The sequence below is a fragment of the Phoca vitulina genome, unplaced genomic scaffold, assembly GCF_004348235.1.
Source record: "Phoca vitulina isolate PV1807 unplaced genomic scaffold, GSC_HSeal_1.0 scaffold2, whole genome shotgun sequence".
Lineage (NCBI taxonomy): Eukaryota > Metazoa > Chordata > Mammalia > Carnivora > Phocidae > Phoca > Phoca vitulina.
Genome location: NW_022589705.1, coordinates 69,554,044 through 69,575,092, shown reverse-complemented (window position 1 = coordinate 69,575,092; position 21,049 = coordinate 69,554,044). Strand labels below are relative to the sequence as shown.

Here is a 21,049-nt window from a genome sequence, read left to right as displayed (position 1 = left end):
TTGTGTTCCTGCTCTTGCTGTCTCTCTCTCTCTGTCAAATAAATAAATAAAATCTTAAAAACAAAACAAAACAAAACTTTGAGGAGTTCAAGACAAGGCATTTTATAAGATACTCAAAATGTCGACTTTAGAAATGCTGAGCCAAGTTGGATTATTTTAAGGCCTCTTCCAAACTCTGAGATTCTAGAAATCTACTGAATTTCAATTCAGTTTGATACTTGGGGTTGCTCTCTATGCTTGGTGGGCAAAATAAAATGTGCAGGATTAACTCCTCAGAGGCTATGCCTGGCTCTGCTTGTGCCACGTTAGCACAGCCTCTACTCCTTGCACAAGGAAAACTATACTTTCAAATTTTAACACCACTTTATGTACTTCCTGCTAAACTGAGAATATTTTTTACAATCCCTGTCAACAAAGTAGACTGTTCGCAGCATGGCTCGTCACTGAACCGTATGTAATTGTTACCATTCATACTAGCAGCAAAACCCAAACCAGCAGCAGCTCTCCCTGAGCACCTTCCATTTGCCTAAACCATGCTACACAGTGTTCACTATCTCCCAAGTTCATTATAACCTGAAAAGTAGGTTTTAGTCCCAGTTTAAAGATGAAGAAATAGGCTCAGAAAGATTAAGTAATTTTCCCAAAGTCACAAAACTGCTAAGTAGGGAAAAGGAATTTGAACCAAGGCCTATCTGATTCTTGTGTCCATGCTTTTTCTATCATGTACCAGCGCCTTAGAAAGCTTGAGGCAAGTTTTAAGTCATTAAAAAGTGACTCTCATTTATTGTTTATCAAGTGCTAGGCCCTTTACCTGCATTATTTCATTTCATTCATTTCTTCATCTCACATTCATAGAATGCTTCACTTCAAAGAATGTTCCAAGATTTGACTTAGAGTAATGTCTGAGGATAGTCCCTTAGCAGAATGAAAATAACAATCCTCCAAAGCTGAAAAGTATCTGAGTGATTTTAAGATGCTTTCACATCCATTAGCTCATGTAATCTTCTTAAAAACCTTGTGAAGTAGGGAGAATGGGATTATTATCCCCATTTTCCAAGTTAGAAAACTAAGGATCAGCATCACAGAGTTCCTAAGTGCAGCTGGCTTTCAAAGGACCCAGGAGTTCTGACTCCTAGTCTAGTGTTCTACGCTATCTCCTGTCAGTGGGCAATAAAAGTAATGTTTTTGGAAGAAAAGGCAAGAGGAGCAAAAAGACAGTGATAATAATAGAGCTGAACACGTGAAGTTGCAGTAACAACTTTAACTAATTAACAACTAATTAGGATATTAATACTTATGTAACATATAGAAAGATTTTAAAGGACTAAGAAGACAGACATTTATGTAGAAATCCTGAAGGCTGATTAAGAATGATTAACATTAACATTACTTTTCAAATCCTAGGCCTGAGGTACACTCTGTCAGGATGAAAACTAAACGTATTAGCAGTTTGACTCTTGTTATTTCAATTGTTAATATTTCTGATTGTATTTAGTTAAAAAATTTAGAAAATCTTTAGGTTAAACTTCAGTTCAATACATCTCATGAATAATTTCTTTTGGGAAAATCCCACCAAATTCTGATTTATGGACAGTCGGGGTTTGTTTTAGTTCTGGATTCGGTGAATGAAGAGTAGCTTCCAGTTTGGGTCGGCCCCTCGTCCTCCCTGGACTCTGTGGAAGTAACTACTCTCCCCTCCCCATCTTTGTTAGCTTGGTCTGCACCTCCTGGTAAGAAGGGTTTGGCCTGACAGCTGAGAGGACTGGCTGCACGGGCTCCTGAGGCAGCCGAGCACAGGACTCACTAGTCCATGAGACAGACAGCGTGGCATTCTTTTCCTAGTCACACTCTAATTTCCGGTTTGGTTAGGACCCATATTTAACAGAAATACAAGAAAGAAATCTTACCTAGTTCCAGGATGTCAGTAGCTTCTATTAAAGAAAAAAATGTTACAGCATAAGTCATTGTGACAAACATACCAAAATGATAGAAAGGTGACATTCTGGGGTAAAATGAAGACTTGAGTTTGTGTAATCCAACCCTCTCATTTTAAAAGATACTGAGTGTATTATTAGTGTGTTACTAGTAGTTGTGGAATATACCACCTAATTCTGCCTCACTCCCAAGGCTAAAGTCTTAAAAACTGGAAATGCAGAGAGGCCAAGCAATCAGGCCTAAAGCTGTGAAGCTAATTTGGAATTATCTGACTCAGAGTCTAAGTTTCCTGATTTCTGGTTCAAACAAAGCAAACTGCTTTTGATAGATACCTCTACAAACTATAGTATTTGCTTGTGCTTTAGCCAATGAGTTCTTTCTACCACAGACCTCTAAGAACAAAGGTTTCATGGTAAGAGATGTCAAATTAAATTTTGCCATGCTACATAGATGTTTTTGTTTCCTTACCTTGATATTGGGATGCAGACTCTGAAAGGTGACCATATTTGTGTTTTCTAACATCATTCCAGTCTATTACTGCAGGAAGAGAGAAGACAGTCATGTGAAAAGGAAATGCAAGATTCAATACTTTTCTAAGTTAACAGTATGTATTCATAGTTTTTGATAAAGTAATTTCATTTCATTTCATTCATTTCATTCATTCATCTCAGAATCATTTCATTGAGACTGTATTCTAAGGAAATGCTCCAAAATACAGAAAAAAGGTTTTATTTAAAAAGCATTAGTTTTTTTAATAATAAAAAAGGGGGGCACCTAAATATTCAGAAGACTGATTAAGATATCACAGTACATCGATCACATGACAAAGTATTTTGCAGCTGTTAAATTTTTACAAAGGCTACACAACAAAACAGGAAAATGTTTAAGGTATAATGTTATCTGGTAAAATTCAGATCAAAAATTATATTCAAGGAATAATCACAATTATGAAAACAAAGAACACCCCTGTTATGGACTGAATTGTGTCCACCCCCGCCCCCGACATTCTAATGTGATTGTATTTGGAGATAGGCCCTATAAAGAAGTAATTACATTAAAATGAGATCCTTAGGGTGAGCCCTAATCTGATAAGACTGGTGTCCTTATAAGAAGAGGACATTTGGACACACACAGGGACAAAGAATAGACCATGTGAAGACAGGGAGAAGATGGACATCTACAAGGCAAGGAGACAGGCCTCAGAAAAAACCAATCCTGCCTATACCTTGATCTCTGACTTCCAGTCTCCAAAATCATGAGAAAATAAATTTCTGTTTAAATCACCAGGTCTATAATCTTTGCAGCCCTAGCAAACTATTACAACCCTACAAAGTTATCACTAGGAAAAAAAAAAGAAGCAAACATAGCAAATATGAACATCTGGTTATCGTTAGGTGGTGGTCCTATTCCCCCATTTTCTAATCTCATATATTTTCAAATTTTCTATAAAGAGGATAAGTTACATATATAATGGAAATACATTTTCCCTGTTTGAAAATTTAGATTAATCTACTGACCCTACCACTTTCTCACCATCAATTAATTACCGCCCATGTTTTTACTTCCCTTCTTACCCAACACAGATTCCATCATCTCTCATTAAAAACGCTCCTGGGCAAACACTCTTAACTCCCTTCCACTTGTTTTTTGTCAAATTTGCCTAGCAAAGCCTCAGTCTTAACTCTGATTAAATCCACTTAACCACCTATACACCATGCCTACCCCAAATGCTCACAAGTGCTAAAGAAAAACAGTGCAAACTTACTGGTCTCACTTTAAACTCATGGCCATAATTCTCAAATGCCACTTAACACCATCTAGAAATCATACCACATTTCCCTACTGTGTTTGCTTTTCCACCTTCAAAAAAAAAAAATTCATATATTTTTCTCTCTCCTCATACTCCAAATATTCCCTCCCTCACCTTCACTCTTAGGGATGATGTTAATTCAGTGTTCACTGAGAAAACAGAAATAAGGGATAGGAACCTTCTATATGCCACTCATGTCAGGAAGGTACAGACCTGATCATGTTTAGTGGTATATCCCCCGGGCACAGTATAGTAGCAGGTGCTCAGTTAGTGTTTGGTGAATGACTCAATCTACTCATCATTCTGTCTGACTGTTCTCCCTCTCCCACTGCTGTGGATGAAGTGTCTGTTTTTATCAAAAGGTAACCCTCCAGTTTTGCTCCAGATCCCATTTCTTCTCATCCTCTTAAGGACTTTGCAAGTATTCCTTTTCTAATAGACCATTTGCATCCGCATCCTTACTGCTCCATCATCTCCTATCAAAACAGACAACCTGGAGGGTATTATGCTAAGTGAAATGAGTTAAGCAGAGAAAGACAAGTGTCATATGGTTTCACTCATATGTGGAATATAAGGAATAGTGCAGAGGACCATAGGGGGAAGGGAGGGAAGGGCGAATGGGAAGGATTCAGAGAAGGAGACAACCATGAGAGACTCAACTCGGGAAACAAACTGAGGGTTACAGAAGGGAGGGGGGTGGGGGGGATGGGGTAACCAGGTGATGGGCATTAAGGAGGGCACGTGATGTGATGAGCACTGGGTGTTATACGCAACTAATGAATCGCTGAACACTACATCAAAAACTAATAATGTACTATATGTTGGCTAGTTGAACATAATAAAAAAATAAAACAAAAAAAACCCAGATAAACACACAAACAAACACCTCCCCTCTCTTAATCCCACATATATCCCTCCTGCTATATCCTTCTATTTCTAAGGGAAATTTAAGAGTTGTCTATAGTCATTGCCTCCTCACTTCTTCACATTACCTCCTCATTCAAACAGGGTTTTTCTATTTACTACTCCACTGAGATCACTCCCAAATTCATATTTCTAGTACTGGCCTCCTCCTGGAATTCCATGCTTACATATACGACTACCTATAGGCCATCTCTACAAGATTATCAAATCAGACATTTCAAATTTAACATGGCTAAAACAGAATGCCACCTCTTGCCAATCTGTTCCTTTTTTTTTTTTTTTTTAGGTTTTTATTTAAATTCTAGTTAGTTAACATACAGGGTAATATTAATTTCAGGTGTGCAGTATAGTGATTCAACACTTCCATACATCACCCAGTGCTCATCACAAGTGCCCTCCCTAATCCCCATCATCTATTTCACCCATCCCCCACCCGCCTCCCCTCTGGTAACCATCACCCTGTTCTCTATAGTTAAGAGTCTGTTTCTTGGTTTGTCTCTCTCTCTTTCTTTTTTTCCCCCTTTGCTTATTTGTTTTGTTTCTTAAATTCCACATATAAGTGAAATCATATGTGATGGAAGATGCCATTTACTGGTTTGGGGAAGACAATCTGTTCCTCTTTTGGTCTTCTCCAAACCAGTAAATAGCATCCCCATCACCGAGTTGCTCATGCCAAAAATCCCTGAAGTTATCCTTGATGCCTCTATTTCCTTCACACTCACAATCACTCAGTAAGCTCTGCTGGACCATGTCCCCAGCCCATCCACCACTCTCATCCCATGGCTCACACCCTGGTTCTAGCCACTGTCCTTCTTACCTGGACCATTATGACAGCCAGCTAACTGGAATCCCTGCTTCCATTCTTGGCCTACTCCAACCAACTCACCATATAGGGCTCAGAGCGAGCATTTTATTTATTTATTTTTAAAGATTTATTTATTTATTTTAGAGAGAGAGCAAGAGAGAGAGAGTGAGGGGAGGGGAAGAAGGAGTGGGACAGAATCTCAAGCAGCTCCCCGCTGAGCATGGAGTCTGACTGGCAGGGGGAGGGAAGGCTCAATCTCAGGACCCTGAGATCATGACAAGCCAAAATCATGAGTCAGATGCTTAACCGTGCCACCCAGGCACCCCCAGAGTGAGCATTTTATTTTATTTTATTTTTAAAGATTTTGTTTATTTATTTGACAGAGAGAGATACACAGCGAGAGAGAGAACACAAGCAGGGGGAGTGGGAGAGGGAGAAGCAGGCTTCTCGCCGAGCAGGGAGCCCGATGCAGTGCTTGATCCCAGGACTCTGGGATCATGACCTGAGCCGAAGGCAGATGCTTAACGACTGAGCCACCCAGGCGCCACCCAGAGTGAGCATTTTAAAACACAAAACAGATAATGTCATTCATCTGCCTCACGATGGCTTCCCAATAGCTTCCCATTGAGTTAAGGGTGCTTTGCCCAGCTATGCAGGATTTGGCTGATCTTGCCCCATATGACTTTTCCCTTTTCCACTACAGTCCAGTCACACTGGCCGGTGTCCCATCCTAAGGGTTTGCCTTCTCTCCTGGTTGGATGTCCCCTGTCTTTCTAGTACCTGCCATGTTTGTTCTCTAAATCATCAATAAAGATTACAAACTTGATCAAGCTAAAAAATTGCTGACAGAGACAAAAGATATTAGGGTATAACTGAATTTATATTTAAAAGTTTTCACAATTTTTTAAAAATTATTTTTATAATTAGGGGCGCCTGGGTGGCTCAGTCGTTAAGCGTCTGCCTCTGGCTCAGGTCATGACCCCAGGGTCCTGGGATCGAGCCCCACATCGGGCTCCCTGCTCCGAGGGAAGCCTGCTTCTCCCTCTCCCACTCCGTCTGCTTGTGTTCCCTCTCTCACTGTGTCTCTGTCTGTCAAATAAATAAATAAATAAAATCTTTAAAAAAATTATTTTTATAATTAGAATGTATTCTTAAAAATTAAATATACAATATATATTCCACTTATGTACAAGTTTTCACTCTTCTATTGCTTATGTAAAGATGAGCTACCAGTATACACAAAACAGATTCAGAAAGCCACAATAAATAGAAAGCAGGCTATAAGATCACTAATAAAACTAATAAAACAATTCAAAAGCAACCAATACAGTTTAGGAAAAAAATATTCCAGTAAAGAGAAAAAACAAAAGCCAGACTCAACGATGAAGCAAAATGAACAAAATAATTAACAAACTTAACTGGGCAGAAAGGCATCAAATAAGGCCCCACAAGACAATGAAAAATGAACTTCTGAGAAGAAATATTTGAAACTCCTGGCACAAACAAGTGGAACCTGGAAAGCAGTCCCCAAAGAAGAAAAGGAGACAACAACTACATTCATTATAAACTGCTTAATTCTTAAGCATCACCATAAATTACTCAGTAGATTAGGGAATCAATCATTCCTGTATCAATTCTTAAATGAACAGAACGCAGCCTCTGATAGAATTCCACACATACAAAAAAAAGGAGCTAGTTATTTTTCAAGCATTCTAAGATTAATGGCCGTGTTTCAAAATACATTATGATGTGTGGCTACTATTTTTAAATAACCAGTTTTATTTTATTCTCTCTCCTCAGGCAGTATATTTCTTCTCCGGTCGTTCCTCTCCCAGTTAAAAGCGACAAATCAGAAACCTGGAGTCCTTCTTAATTGTCCTCTCTTGTCCTCCAGAGCCAACCAGTTATCAAAATCTGTCAGTTCTCCCTCTGAAAGGACCGTCTCCTCTGCTCCCATTCTGAGTTTAAGATTTCATTCTCTCTCACCTGCCTGACAGAAACAATTACTTCAGTCCTGTGTGGGACCCCATCCCTCTCCAATCCATACTCGAGCACTCATTTTCGAAAATACAGATTAAACTTGTCATCATTCCTTTAAAAGTCTTCAAAGATCAAAACCTAAACTGTATCCCTAATAAACATGCCATACTGTTTTCCGTGTCTGGACTTTCCCCCCACTTCTCTACTATTTATTCACCATGGTCCAGGATAAATGTTACTTCATAATAGCTTTCTGGCAACATCCCTAAGCAGAGCACGATCTCTACCTCCCACTTCTATACCTGCTTCACAGTGTCAGAGCTAAATGCTACTAATCTAGTCAGTATTCGTGGGGCTTGGCACACAGCAAGCACTCAAAAAAAGAAAAAGAAAAAAAAACAGGAAAAAAAAATGTATCTTTTTACCAAACTCAGAAACAGTTATGCAATGTGAGAAAATCACACATATTAAGAAGTCAATGTTTAAATGCAAGCTTTCATCAAAACAATTTTGACATGTAAATGGATACTTAGATACAGAATCCACTATAATTAGATATCAATTATTCACGTTAAGTAAGGAATAATTAAAAACAGTTCATCTAAAACTGCAGATAGAGAAGTCATTTATATATTGATTTTGGAATTTTTTTCCATACAGATTTACTATTTCAGTACTTAGGCTAATATTAAAAATGTGCTTACTATCATTTAATGAGTACAGAGTTTCAGTTTCAGTTTTGCAAGATGAAAAAAGTTCTGCAGATGGATGGTGGAAATGGTTGCACAACTATGTGAATGTACTCAATGCTACTAAACTGTATACTTAAAAATGGTTAAAATGGTAAATTTCAAGTTTATGTCTTTTATCACAATTTTTTAAAAGATTTTATTTATTTATTTGAGAGAGACAGAAAGAGAGCAAGAGAGAGAGCATGAGTGGGAGGGGCAGAGGGAGAGGGAGAAGCAGACCCCCTGCCGAACAGGGAGCCCCGAAGTGAAGTGGGGCTCGATCCTGGGACCCTGGGGTCATGACCTGAGCCAAAGGCAGACACTTAACCTACTGAGCCACCTAGGTGCCCCTTTTATCACAATTTTAAAAATTCAATTAATAAAAAAATGGACTCGTATTTCTGGGATGTCAGGAGGCTTAGAGGTTGCCGTACTGATTCCATTTCAGACTCAACTAACACCTATCATTACCATACACCAGGCCCAGCACCAGGCATTTTCATATAGATCATCTCAGGTATTACCAATATCTATTTGCAGGTGAAGAATAAGAATCTGGGGCTCAGAAAGTTTAACAGTGCCATGGAGGGGAAGGCTTGGTCAGGCAACAGTAATGAAAGATATGCAATAATAGTTCAGAAATATAAAACTGAATTGAAATTAATGCCTGAATCCTGTTTCTACAGACTTATTAATTCAACAAACATTTATTATCTCCTATTTGTCCAGCACTGAAGATAGATCACTAAACAGATAAAAACTCCTGCTTCTCATGACGTTGACATTCTAAACCAAAGGTTCCACAAAATGTGATCTTTTGACCGGAGGCACTTGAAATAGTGCTCACTGCAGGGAAGCAGATGTCAGAATGAGACTTCATGGCAGGGAGAGCTATCCTGCAGAGGACGGGTTAGTCATTCCCTATAGAGTACAACCAGAAAGGCTGGATGACCACTTATTGCCAAAGATGCTGAAGCTTTTCCAAGAGGAGAAGGAAGTTATGCATTGGAAAGGGATCAATTACATAAACTTCTAAGATCCTCTTCAACCTTGGAGTTCTATTTCCCTAAGCAACAAACAATATTATGAGACAGCAATGCCTCTGTATCTTCTGTGTTTGTGTGTGTTTGAGCACATGCACACATCCCAACTATGAACTATTTAGCAGTTTAAATTATGTCTTATTCTCCTTTATATCTCATGTGTTTAAGTCCATGAAATGAATGAATGAATGCAATGTCATAGGCTTAAAAGACAGTGGACTGCTTCCTATTAAATCTTGTTCAGTTTGACATTTAAATTCTATTTCTAATTTTCTATTTTCTTTTTTTAAATATTTTACTTATTTATTAGAGAGAAAGAGAGAGCACAAGCAGGGGAGAGGGAGAAGCAGGCTCCCTAGGGAGCCCGACAATGCAGGGCTTGATCCCAGGACCCTGGGATCATGACTTGAGCCAAAGGCAGATGCTTAACTGACTGAGCCACCCAGGTGCCCCTCCAATTTGCTATTTTCAAAATAACCCTTTAAAGCCTTTCCTATTTCCAGATTGAAATTATATTCATTCACTCTTTAAACAAAAATTTTTTAACTACACATAGGTTCCAGCCCTGTGCCAGGTAATGGGGGATTCAAAAAATAACAAGGTACTCTCCCTTCAGTATAGAAGAGGGAGAAAGATACCTAAGTAAGTGTGGTAAAGTATTATAGGTACTACATTAAAAGTATACATGGGCTCAGAAGGTAGAGGAGAGGGGAGGAGCCAGTTCTATCTGGGGAGAGGGTAGGAGGAGAAATTAAGACCATGGAAAAGGAACTGTGTCTTGGGGATGGAGTAATAAGAAAAGTGTATCACAGAGAGGGAATAATGTAAAGAAAGAAATGGTGCTATGAAGCATTCTGTTAGACTTGCTCTGTCCAGTATGGTATAGCCACTAACCATATGCAGCACCTGCAATGTGGCTAGTATGACTAAGGAAGTAAATATTTAATTTTGTTTTAATTTTTTGTTAATTTAAATTCATAACTGACATTCAGTATGGTTATGGGGAAAACCTTTTATTAGTTTCATAGGTAGAATTTAGTGATTCATCAGTTAACACCCAGTGTTCATTACATCACGTGCCCTCCTTAATGCCCATCACCCAGTTACCCCATCCCCCTATCTTGTTTGGAATAAAACTGGGTATGAGAATCTACTTTTTCAATTGAAAATTGTTGAAATCTAAATGCAGATCAAGTATTTCTGACAAAACTTGGTGTCCAAATTGAGATGTGCCATAACTGTAAAACATACACCAGATTCTGAGGACTGAGTACGGAAAAAAGGAATGTAGAATAGCTCATTATGTATTTTTATATTGGTTATGTGTCAAAATAGTATTTTAGATACACTAAGTTAAATAAAATAATTATTAAAATTAATTCCTCTGTTTCTTCTTTACCTTTTTTAATGTGGCTACCAGAACTTTAAAATCACATATGCGACTTGCATTCTGTTTCTGTTGGACAGTGCCATGCTGGGCAACTGTAGTTCAGTGTGCAGGAGGCATGTTAGGGGGTATGCTCAGAGAAGTAAAATGTGGCCAACGTCAGTGGCTGTATTTTTTACCATAATAGAGGAAGTAGATCTACAATGAGCAAAAAGAAGCCAATGGGCAGAGAAGTAGAGGTGAGGGACAGAGGAGAGAATACACTAACGGCCTATGGGGCCTTGGCTCTGAAGGCTCATTACACTCTCGCTTTGCACACGGCTTAGCTGTTCAACCTCCCTAGTAATTAAAGGAATCCTAACTATTTAGATGTAGAGATAGAAGAAAAGGCTTTAGAGAAACTCTCATGATTTTAATGTCAAGTGGAAGAGCAAGCTTAACTTAATCTCAGGTAAGACAAATCATCCCACCTCAGAAAATCCCAAGCAAAGGATAAAAAAAAAGGGGTAAGACATAATAAACCAGAAACCTATGCTTAAAATAGAGATTTTACATTTAAAGATTCTTGATAAGGTTCTTAGTTTCTACAAAGCTAAAATTTTCTTTAGAATCTAAACTCTGAAACTTATGAGATGTTTTATTAAGTTCAACTAACACTGTTAAAACTATCGCTATAAAAATGGCAAGAATACATACCTTCCTGAAATGGCTATAAGTTTTAGTGACATTTAAATAATATTTAAACGCTAGACAAAGTGTCTAACATGGTGCCTAACGTAGAGAACAAATTCCTTAAATAATTCATTAAATTCATTAAAATAATAATAATATTTCTTTCTTAACAATAATCTCAAGTGTGGCTGAACTGTTACAGAAATATCTTTAGGAACTTAAAAAGTAAAACTTCCAATTCCTTCCACGACCTGAAAAATTGATGACAAAAATGACAAAAAAGACATCATGGCTAAAAGAAATGGATAATGAATGATATAATTAGTAATGAGGAATTCCTTAGAGTCAGTCCTTGCTAAATCTCTTAATCCCTCTTACCTCCAGAATAGGGTAAAAAGATACTTACCACTAGGCTGCATAGTCAATGGACTTAAAACTGGTCAAGGAATTAAGATGTTTGGGATTTATCCCTGGATCCACCAATACCTTACTCTGACCTCTGACAAGTCAGTTTCTCTGTATGTTAATTTCTCCATCTGTAAAATGGGGGTGGGAGGAAGGAGGACACTTATTACCCCTTAAAGTACTGAGACTTAAGTATTAACAAACTGGCTATATTATTTAAAAAGTAGGACATTTAGATAAATCTTTTTTGCTTATTAGAATATCTCAGGGTTGGGTAGTACCTTATAACAAGCACCACAGGTTTAATTTAACTAAGCCCCAATATTCACAGAAATCAGGAATACAGGTATTTGCTACATTTGGTCCCAGGCAAATACTGCATATATATATAATTTCCAACTAACCAGGTTAAACCAAAAACTCAAAAGATAGTAAAAATCCATTAACACGGTGTTAAGGACTGAATGTGCTCCCCCACAATTCCTATGTTAAAATCCTAACTCCCAATGAGACTGTATTTGGAGATAGGACTTTCAAGGAGGTAACTAAGGTTAAATGAGGTCATAAGGGTAGGGCCCTAATTTGTCCTTATAAGATGGGAAAGAGACATCAGAGATCTCTCCCTCTCCCTCTCTCTCCACAAACACAGAGAAAAAGGCCAGGTGAGGACGTGGCCAAAAAAGTGCTTGTCTATAAGCTGAGAAGAGGCCTGACCAGAAACAAACCCTGCTAGCATCTTGACCTTGGACTTCCAGACTAGAAACATGAGAAAATTAATTTCTGTTGGTTAAGCCACCCAGCCAGTCATATTTTTTTATGAAAGTCTGAGCAGACTGGGGCACCTGGGGGCTCAGTTGTTAAGCGTCTGCCTTCGGCTCAGGTCATGATCCGGGGTCCTGGGATGGAGCCCCACATCGGGCTCCCGCTCAGCAGGGAGCCTGCTTCTCCCTCTCCCACTCCCCCTGTTTGTGTTCCCTCTATTGCTGTCTCTCTCTGTCAAATAAATAAATTAAAAAAAAAAAATCTTAAAAAAAAAAAGTCTGAGCAGACTAACACACATGGTCATAGGAAAAATGAGGCTATAATTCTTTTAGAGCACCTGCCTCATGCAACACTATTCAGTTTCCAAGTTGCCCTAAAGAATCTTCACTCTTTCTTTTACCATAGTCTGACTGGTAGTAAAATAAAGCAAAACAAAATAAAAACAAAACAAATACCATATTGGAAGTTAAAATTATATCCTGTTTTCAGTGTCAACTGTGTTTTCCCTTAAAGAGTTTAGGCAACTAACTTAGGCACCGAGCCTCAGTTTTCTTGTCAGTAAAATAGGGATGATAATCCCAATGCTACTTGCATTACTAGGTTGTTGGGAAGAACAAATGAAAAAAATGCCTTTAAAAGCACATAATATAGTTAATAGGGATTATTAAGGAAAAACTTGCTGTTTGCTACCTTTCTCAGAGGGAAAAGTAAGATCCTGAAATCACACAATGTACTTACAAAGAGGACACAGGACATTAGAGCCTCCTATTACTAGTTAGCCCCTAAGGATTCAAATGCTTAGTTTTTGAGTAACGACTCTAAGAAGTATCTGCTAGAATTACTTCTACTTTGCCTCTTCTCCCACTGGCTTCCTCTTACTGTGGACTGGAACCTTTAGAAAATTCTCATAATGCAATCTTCTTGGGGGAAGTAAAAGTGCCTGTATTTATTCCAAAAGACTGTAATGACACTGAGAAGCTGGAATAAGAAGAGTAACCTGAAACCTCAAAATGCATGTCTGGAACCCTGAAACATTAAGAGAGAAATCTGTGGAACATCCTAGCAAATACAGCCTCTTTGATTTCTGAGAAAAGAGCACAAGAGCACAGACCAGTGCTGTCCTGTAGAACTTTCTTTGATGTCAGAGATGTTCTGTATCATCTAATGGGCAGCCATTAGCCACATGTGGCTCTTCAGCACTTCAAATGTGTGACTGAAGAGTTCCATTTTTGTTTGTATTCAATTTTTATTAAATTTAAATACACACATGTGGCTGGCGGTGACTGTATTGGATAGTGCAAGATCTAGAGGATGTAAAGATTCTGGTATTTCTGGAAACCCTTGAGAGAAAAATCACATGTAGCAGAAAAATTTAAAGGCTATGGAAGCATCCTTTCAACACGTGGCAAAACAATCATAATAGGCCATCATCCCCTGAAGCAAGGAAAAGTAGAAGAAATTCTTCATATATTAAGAAAACAATTTAGTTATAAATTATCATTTATATCTTAAAAATAATAATTATTATTAACATTATATAGCTATTATTAAGTGTTTACTATGTACCAGATATTGTGCTAATTATTTCAATAAAACCATCTTGTTAAATCTTCACCAGTGTGATACCACTTAGTATGCTATCATTATCCCTTTTTACCTAATGAGGAAATAATACCCAGAGAGGTTGAATAACTTTCTAAAAGGTTATAGTCACTAGAAAAGCCAGTATCTGAACCCAAACTATGCTCTTAACTACACTGCCTCTCTCCAAAAAAAAAAAAAAAAAAAGACAAAAAGATAAGAAAGAAACCTTATAAATGCTTCTAACATAAAATAGCCCAACTTAGATATTCTACCCACTTTACTACAGTAAAAACTGAAGCACTGATGCTTATTAGCTTGATCTGGACACTGAATTAATATTAAGCACAGTCTGGGATTTAATGAGGCAAAACTAGATTAAATGGAGGATGTCCAAAGGTACCATGTTTTAAATATTCATAGAGCTTGGAAAACACAAAAGAAGTAAGCAGGCTTACATGAACATATCAATGAGAGAGGGAGAGAGAGGGTGGGGAGGAAGGGAAGAAGGGACAGAGGAGAAGGGATGTTTTTCTCAGAAACAGAAACTGGAAAACAGAAAAAAGACACATCAAATGTACTTCTGAAAACCCATTAAGACAGAACTCTTTAAACGTTAGATAGCAGTTGTGATTTTAATAAACCATAATCCTATGCTGATAAGCAAAGAGCTCAAAAAGGAAAAGCTGGGAGAACACCTACCCCACTGTGGCCATGGAGGACAAGCTAGAGAGGAGGCAGGAGACAGACAAGGGACTAGTTTGGGATGTACCACTGATTAGCCACTCTCTCTTATTAGCAACTATTCTTAGTGCCTTTTAGCTGATTCTCTGCCTCCAGTTCTCCTTCATTTACTTTTACTCTGTTCAGAGAGAAGTGTGATGAGATGGTAATATTCCTCTGGGATGATCTGCCAGAAGAGGGGGAAGGGGAAGCAAGCTAGGCAATCCCTTTCTCGTGGAGAGCAATAAATCCTGTCTTGTGCATGCAGCAGATGTGAACAAAGAAGATGGAACAGATCTCTCCTTGGCAATCATCCCTGCCCCCACTCCCTCTGTAGCAATTATACATCTCTGCACGTGCACACAGAGAGAAGAACCCCAGAGAACATCAGTATTTCCTTTAACAAGCAAAGCAGTTAGCAATGAATGGCTAATGAAAATGCAGAGGCCATAACTCCCTTTGTCTTGCAGGCAGTCCTAGCAGACTTCAACTATGTATAAGTGTACCTTTCCCAGAGGCTTACAGAAGTGTGATCCAGAGCATAAGAGAGGCTAATGCTTTCTACAAATTTTCTGGCTCATATTTCCTGAACAGGGAAGAAGTTTCGTGGACCAGTGGTGCCACATCATACTTCTTGGCAGACATATATGGATCTGATGTCATGAACTAAGTAATGCACAACCACCACCATCATCATTCCCGTCAGTATCCAGAAAAAAGGAGATAACAGTATTGGATGACCTATTCTGCCAGTCAGAACACTTTGGAGGTGGAGTTGTATGTTCAAATCTAGACCCTATACTCTGAATGAGATATAGGCACACAATCCTAATCAAAGGAAAGCAACAAAAAGAGTAAAGGTATAAGAAACTGTGGAGGTTTAACCAGGAGAAGAGAAGACTCAGGGGAAACAGGAGAGCTGTTTGCAAATACCTGGCGTGTTCTCATGTAGAGGAGAGATGAGATTCACTCTACTTGTTCAATAGTACCCCAAGGGACAGAACTAGGACTAGTGGGTGGAAGCTATAGGTAGACAGGCTTCAGCTCATTACTAGGAAGAACTTTCTGGCAGTCAGAGGTATCCAACCATCAGATAAACTCTGGGAAGAAAAGGTATGAATCTGCCATCATGGAGGGTATGGAAGCAAAGGTTAAGGTGACTTCTTGGTGGAAGTATTAAATCATGAAAAGGAAGAGGGAGGTTGGACTAGGTAACCTTAAAAGGCCTTTCCAAATTTGAGATCCTACAATTTTATGGGGGTAGGGACCTCCTGATTTCATCATTTCAACACTGTACAACTTTAGGTTTACAGCATGGACAATATCTATTTCTACAGTACCAACTTTTCCTCTGAAGGCTCACAGAAGCGTGATGTGGGAGCAGAAGAAGTAACAGCATCATCATTATCTTCTTCTTTCCCTTTTGCTTCTGCATCTACTGTGTACTGACACCATGGCAGGCACTTTACGTACCTTCTCTCTAATCTTTGAGAGTCAAGTTCCAGCTAGGCTACCGTGAGAATGAGCCAGGAACACATCATCTTTGGTTTTTACTTTCCTCATTTGTAAAATAAAGGGGCTGAACTTCATTCATGATCTGTAAGATCCCTTTTAAGTTCTATCATATTGTGAGTCTATAGGCAGCAGCATCAAGGTACCAGCCCAATTACTTCCTCCGTATCTGTTACAACTTAAAACCAGGCGGTAACCTGAAATATCTTCTTTCTTTGAAATAATGAACAATGTGTGCTGCATTTATTTTACACAAAACAAAATTTAGTGTAAATGGAATTTTTAATAAAAATTGAAGTCTATTTTCAGCACACCAAGATGCTTAGTTTAACTTTTAAAGAAACCTTTATTAAAATAAGCTAAATGTTTTACTGCAAAGTAACTTGTTCTATAAATTTGGATTTTATACATTGGATTTTCTCTTATACTATTTTGTTGTCCACTCAAGTTATCCATGCCAGTCACATTGGCGTCTTTTCCTTTGTGCTTGGTAATCGGTCAGATGGTATAACACAGAACTACAGGTTTGGAAGGAACAGTAAAAGCCATTTAGTTCAATGCCTCCTCCTTCCCTGCCTCCAATTCCACCAACCCCAGCCAGTGTCTGAAACTTGTTTCTAGCACCCCTACCGAGTCTCTTCTTATACCTCCACTGATGAAGATCCCGCATCTCCCCAGGAAGTTCCTTCCATTCTTGGCTGTGGATCTTGGCCTTAGGAAAATGACTCTCAGTATTTTTTCTATCTCAATAACCATGAGGGAATCCCAGCATACTTCCATTAATAACAGTAGTTTCATCTACAACTGAACTTTTAGAAGAGGTCTCTCAAGACAGCAAGATAGTAATGGGAGGGAAACTTTCCCTTTTCATTCGGTATATACTTCTGTTGTCAAATTTTTCACAGTGCGTATACATAATTTTAACACATACATACATTAAAAAGAAAGTGGTCCAAAGGGGTAAATGTTTATCACAGCAGTGGTAGGGAGTTAGACAGGAACAAGGCCGCTTAGGGAAACAAAACAGAAAGGGAGAGAATGGCATGTGTTTGATGTGACACCTCCACTAACTCTAATATATGGGGGGGTGGGTGTTGAACATCATCTACCTCCTTGAAAATCACTGCTCATCTCTATCTCAATTGAGTATGCTCGCTCTTTAGGCATTTTGGGGCAGCTTTCATGTGTGCAGGGAAAGTGAACTGCTTTCTGGTCTTATCAAAGTGAAACTCAATGACTAACTATATAACATGTCTCACTGTATAATGTATCTGCTTCTTGTTCCCTCCCATTCACCTAGTCCATAGTATACTATTCTGATTGGACACTCTGCCTTCCAACATTACACCTCTATGGTCTGTTTATTTTCTCTTTACCGTAATGGGTTAGCACTGTTCCTAACTATTGAGACTAATTAACTGAGTCCAAGCTCAAGGGTATTTTTACCAAATTTCCCTAGATTTCCCTCCTTTATTATGAAGATCCTGCAGCAATACTGCCAGGGTTCGGATCTGGTTCTATCACTTACTAGTTGTATAACCTTGGCCAAGTAATTTAACCCCCTGTGCCTTGGTTTTCTCATCTGCAAAATAAAGACAATAACAGCAATTAGCTCATTTAGGTGCTAGGAGAATTAAATAGGATACATAGAAAGCACTTAGACCAGTACCTGGCCATTGTAGGCAATCACTGTTTATGTGCACTGTTGCTTCCTTCTTCTCTGTCATTATCATCCTCATGCCCTGCTATTAATTAGGAAACTGTTTTACTACAGACCCAAAGCGTTTACTTGGTAATTTCTTTCTATTGAATTTCTATGTTCTTTCTTTATCAATCCAAAGCATTCTTGACACTTCAACATAGCTCTCTCTGACAAACCCGATTAAAGTGAAACTTTCTCACTTAGCATACCTACTACTCCAGCCTGTTTTCATTACATTATGATACACACTCATGCTTCACCAATTCACCTTCCTTTTCTTTCATACCTCTATTCAAAACCCATCTCCTAAAGCAGGGTTTGGAAAACTTCTGTAAAGAGCCAGAGAGTAAATAATTTCAGTTTTATGGGACATGTAGTTTCTCAACTCCACCAGTGTAGCATGAAAGCAGCCATAGGTAACACATTAACAACAAACATGGCTGTGCTCCAAAAAACCTTTATTTACAAAACAGGCAGCCAAAAGGATTTGACTTATGAGCCACAGTTTGTTAATCCCTGATCTAGAGGACTTCTTCCCTAAATAATTCTGCTTGGCTATGATCATCTCTCTGTTCTACTTCAAGCATGTACCATATTTATTTACAAGCTTCTAAGTATTTGCATGTGGTCAGTCTTCCACTAAGATTGGGGTACATAACCTTTAAGGAGAGCTAGTCTTTAATTCTTTAAACAAAATGTATCTAAGCCTAGGAGTAATGAGGGCCATTAAGGACACAAAGACAAAGTCCTAGCCTATGCTCACAAAGAACTCACAGATTGGTAGGATACATAGCAATTCAAATACACAATCATAACATAATGTGATTTTTGCTCTCATAGAGATTTGCTATACAAAGTGCTCTGGGAAAACAGAAAGGAATGATTAACTTTGCTTGGGGAAGTGAGGAAAGCTTCACAGAGATGAAGTTGAGCTAGGATTGTCAGAAGAAAGATGAATAGGCATTTTAGGCAAAGGGAATATAGTACAAAGGTACTAAGGCATGAAAATGGACAGTGTGTTTGGACAACAGCCAACAGTTCATTATAGATAGAAAAGGGTAGGGTAAGTTACAGAAATAAAAGGAGATGAGAATAGAAAAGCAGGTAGGCAGCAAACGAAGAGCCTCATGCGCCATACTAAGACAAAGGTATATTACATACTGAGGCATCTGGTGTCATCTCAAAGAGTGTTAGACACTCAATATCAAGATCTGACTTATTAATGATATTTTACATCCATAAAGGGATTTTAACTTCTTTCACAGACTTTTACATACATTATTTCCAATGTTCATACAGCTGCCATATTTAATACTTACATGCCTTCTAAATTCTGATACTGATCATCAACTTGTGATGCAGTGAGAAAAGATTTAAAGGCAAAGAATCTAGAACTAAATCGTACAGCACATAATAACATGATTTTTTTTTTTTTAAGATTTTATTTATTTATTTGAGAGAGAGAGAGAATGAGAGAGAACACATGAGACGGGGGAGGGTCAGAGGGAGAAGAAGACTCCCTGACGAGCAGGGAGCCCGATGCAGGACTCGATCCAGGGACTCCAGGATCATGACCTGAGCCGAAGGCAGTCGCTTAACCAACTGAGCCACCCAGGCGCTCTAATAACATGATTTTGAGTAAGTCTCTTAACCCCTCATTGTTTCCATAAAACAGGAATAGCAACTGTACCTATTTCACAAGATTACTGTAAAGACTATGTAAAACAATTATGTGAAGAGTACTTTGCAAACTATAAAGAGCTGTATAAACGACACGCAGGATTTTTTAAAATTGCAGGATTAAGTTGGCAGAAAAGGGTGAGAGTCTTTTATTCGCTCTAATCGCTTTTTGTGACACATACATTCATATACAACCTAATAGAGGAAAACTCTCTATTTCTAATACGTATAAATACAGGTTCTGACCTTTTCGAGGATCCGATTTTTGCATGGTACCATCAGCTATATCACATAGGAAAGCGTTCCTCCTTAGCAAGATGGAGAAATCTGGAAGCAAAAGACAGAAAAAAATTAGAAATGTGAACTACTGTAGATCAAAGAAGACACACAGTGAAATTAGGTTTTTATCAGAGGAAACCAACAGGCTAGACATCCAGATAGGGCTTCCCAAAGGCAGCAAATTAGATAGGTTTTCAATTTCCAGGATCCTTCCCTCAGCTTCGTGGGTTCAGAACACCGATTCTGTTAAAAATAGAATATATTCTTGAGGGCAGTTCTATAGATCGTTAAACAATGATGGGTAAATAAGAATGTTAACTTATTAATTTATTGTGAGAAATATAACAGCCACATGAAGTAAAATATTATATGCCAAAAGAAATTTAAAAAAACATAAATGGAAAAGACATTCTGTATTCATGAATTATAAGACTAACATTGTTAAGATGACAGTACTAACCAAAGTGATTTATAGACTCAATGCAATCCCTCTCAAAATCCCAATGATGTCTTTTGCAGAAATATAACAAGTCATCCTAAAATTCATGTGGAATTTCAAAGGAACCCAAATAGCTTCGACAATCTTGAAAATGAAGAATAAAGTTGGAAGAGTCACACTTCCTGATTTCAAAACTTACTACAAAGCTTGAGTAATCCGAACAGTGTGGTACTGGCATAAGGAAGACACACAGATCAATGGAATAGAACTGAGGGCCCAGAAACAAACCCTAATATATACGGTCAAATGATTTTCGAGAAAGGTGCCAAGACCATTCATGGGAAAAGGATATTCTTTTCAACAAGTGATGTTGGGAACACTGGATACCCATATGCAAAAGAATGAAGTTGAACTTTTACCTTATACTATATTCAAAAATTAACTCAAAATGTGTCAAAGACCTAAACACAAGAGCTAAGATTATAAAACTCTTACAAGAAAACACAGGGGAAAATCTTCATGACATTGGATTTGACAATGATTCTTGCATATAACATCTAAACCACAGGCAATGAAAGAAAAACAGTAAATTAGATTTCATCAAAATGAAAAACATTTGTCCAAGATGAATGGATAAAGAAGATGTGGTATATATATATATATATATATATATATATAC

General features: G+C 38.1%; 1 protein-coding gene across 8 annotated transcripts in view; it reads right to left on the bottom strand.

Moving 5' to 3' along the window:
* SCMH1 (Scm polycomb group protein homolog 1) overlaps positions 1-21,049 on the bottom strand; it is a 178,387-nt gene that overhangs the window by 120,308 nt on the left and 37,030 nt on the right. For 4 of the 8 annotated variants that reach the window (XM_032431609.1, XM_032431592.1, XM_032431641.1 and 1 more), the window contains 3 exons: positions 19,899-19,979; positions 2,404-2,472; positions 1,908-1,931 (listed from right to left, as the gene is read on the bottom strand). In XM_032431609.1, the coding sequence (XP_032287500.1) occupies positions 1,908-1,931; positions 2,404-2,472; positions 19,899-19,923 (118 nt within the window). In that variant the 5' untranslated portion in view covers positions 19,924-19,979. Of the gene's footprint in view, positions 1-1,907; positions 1,932-2,403; positions 2,473-11,693; positions 11,824-19,898; positions 19,980-21,049 lie in introns of those variants that run through there. The other 4 variants (XM_032431631.1, XM_032431632.1, XM_032431616.1 and 1 more) reach the window with 2 other exon arrangements.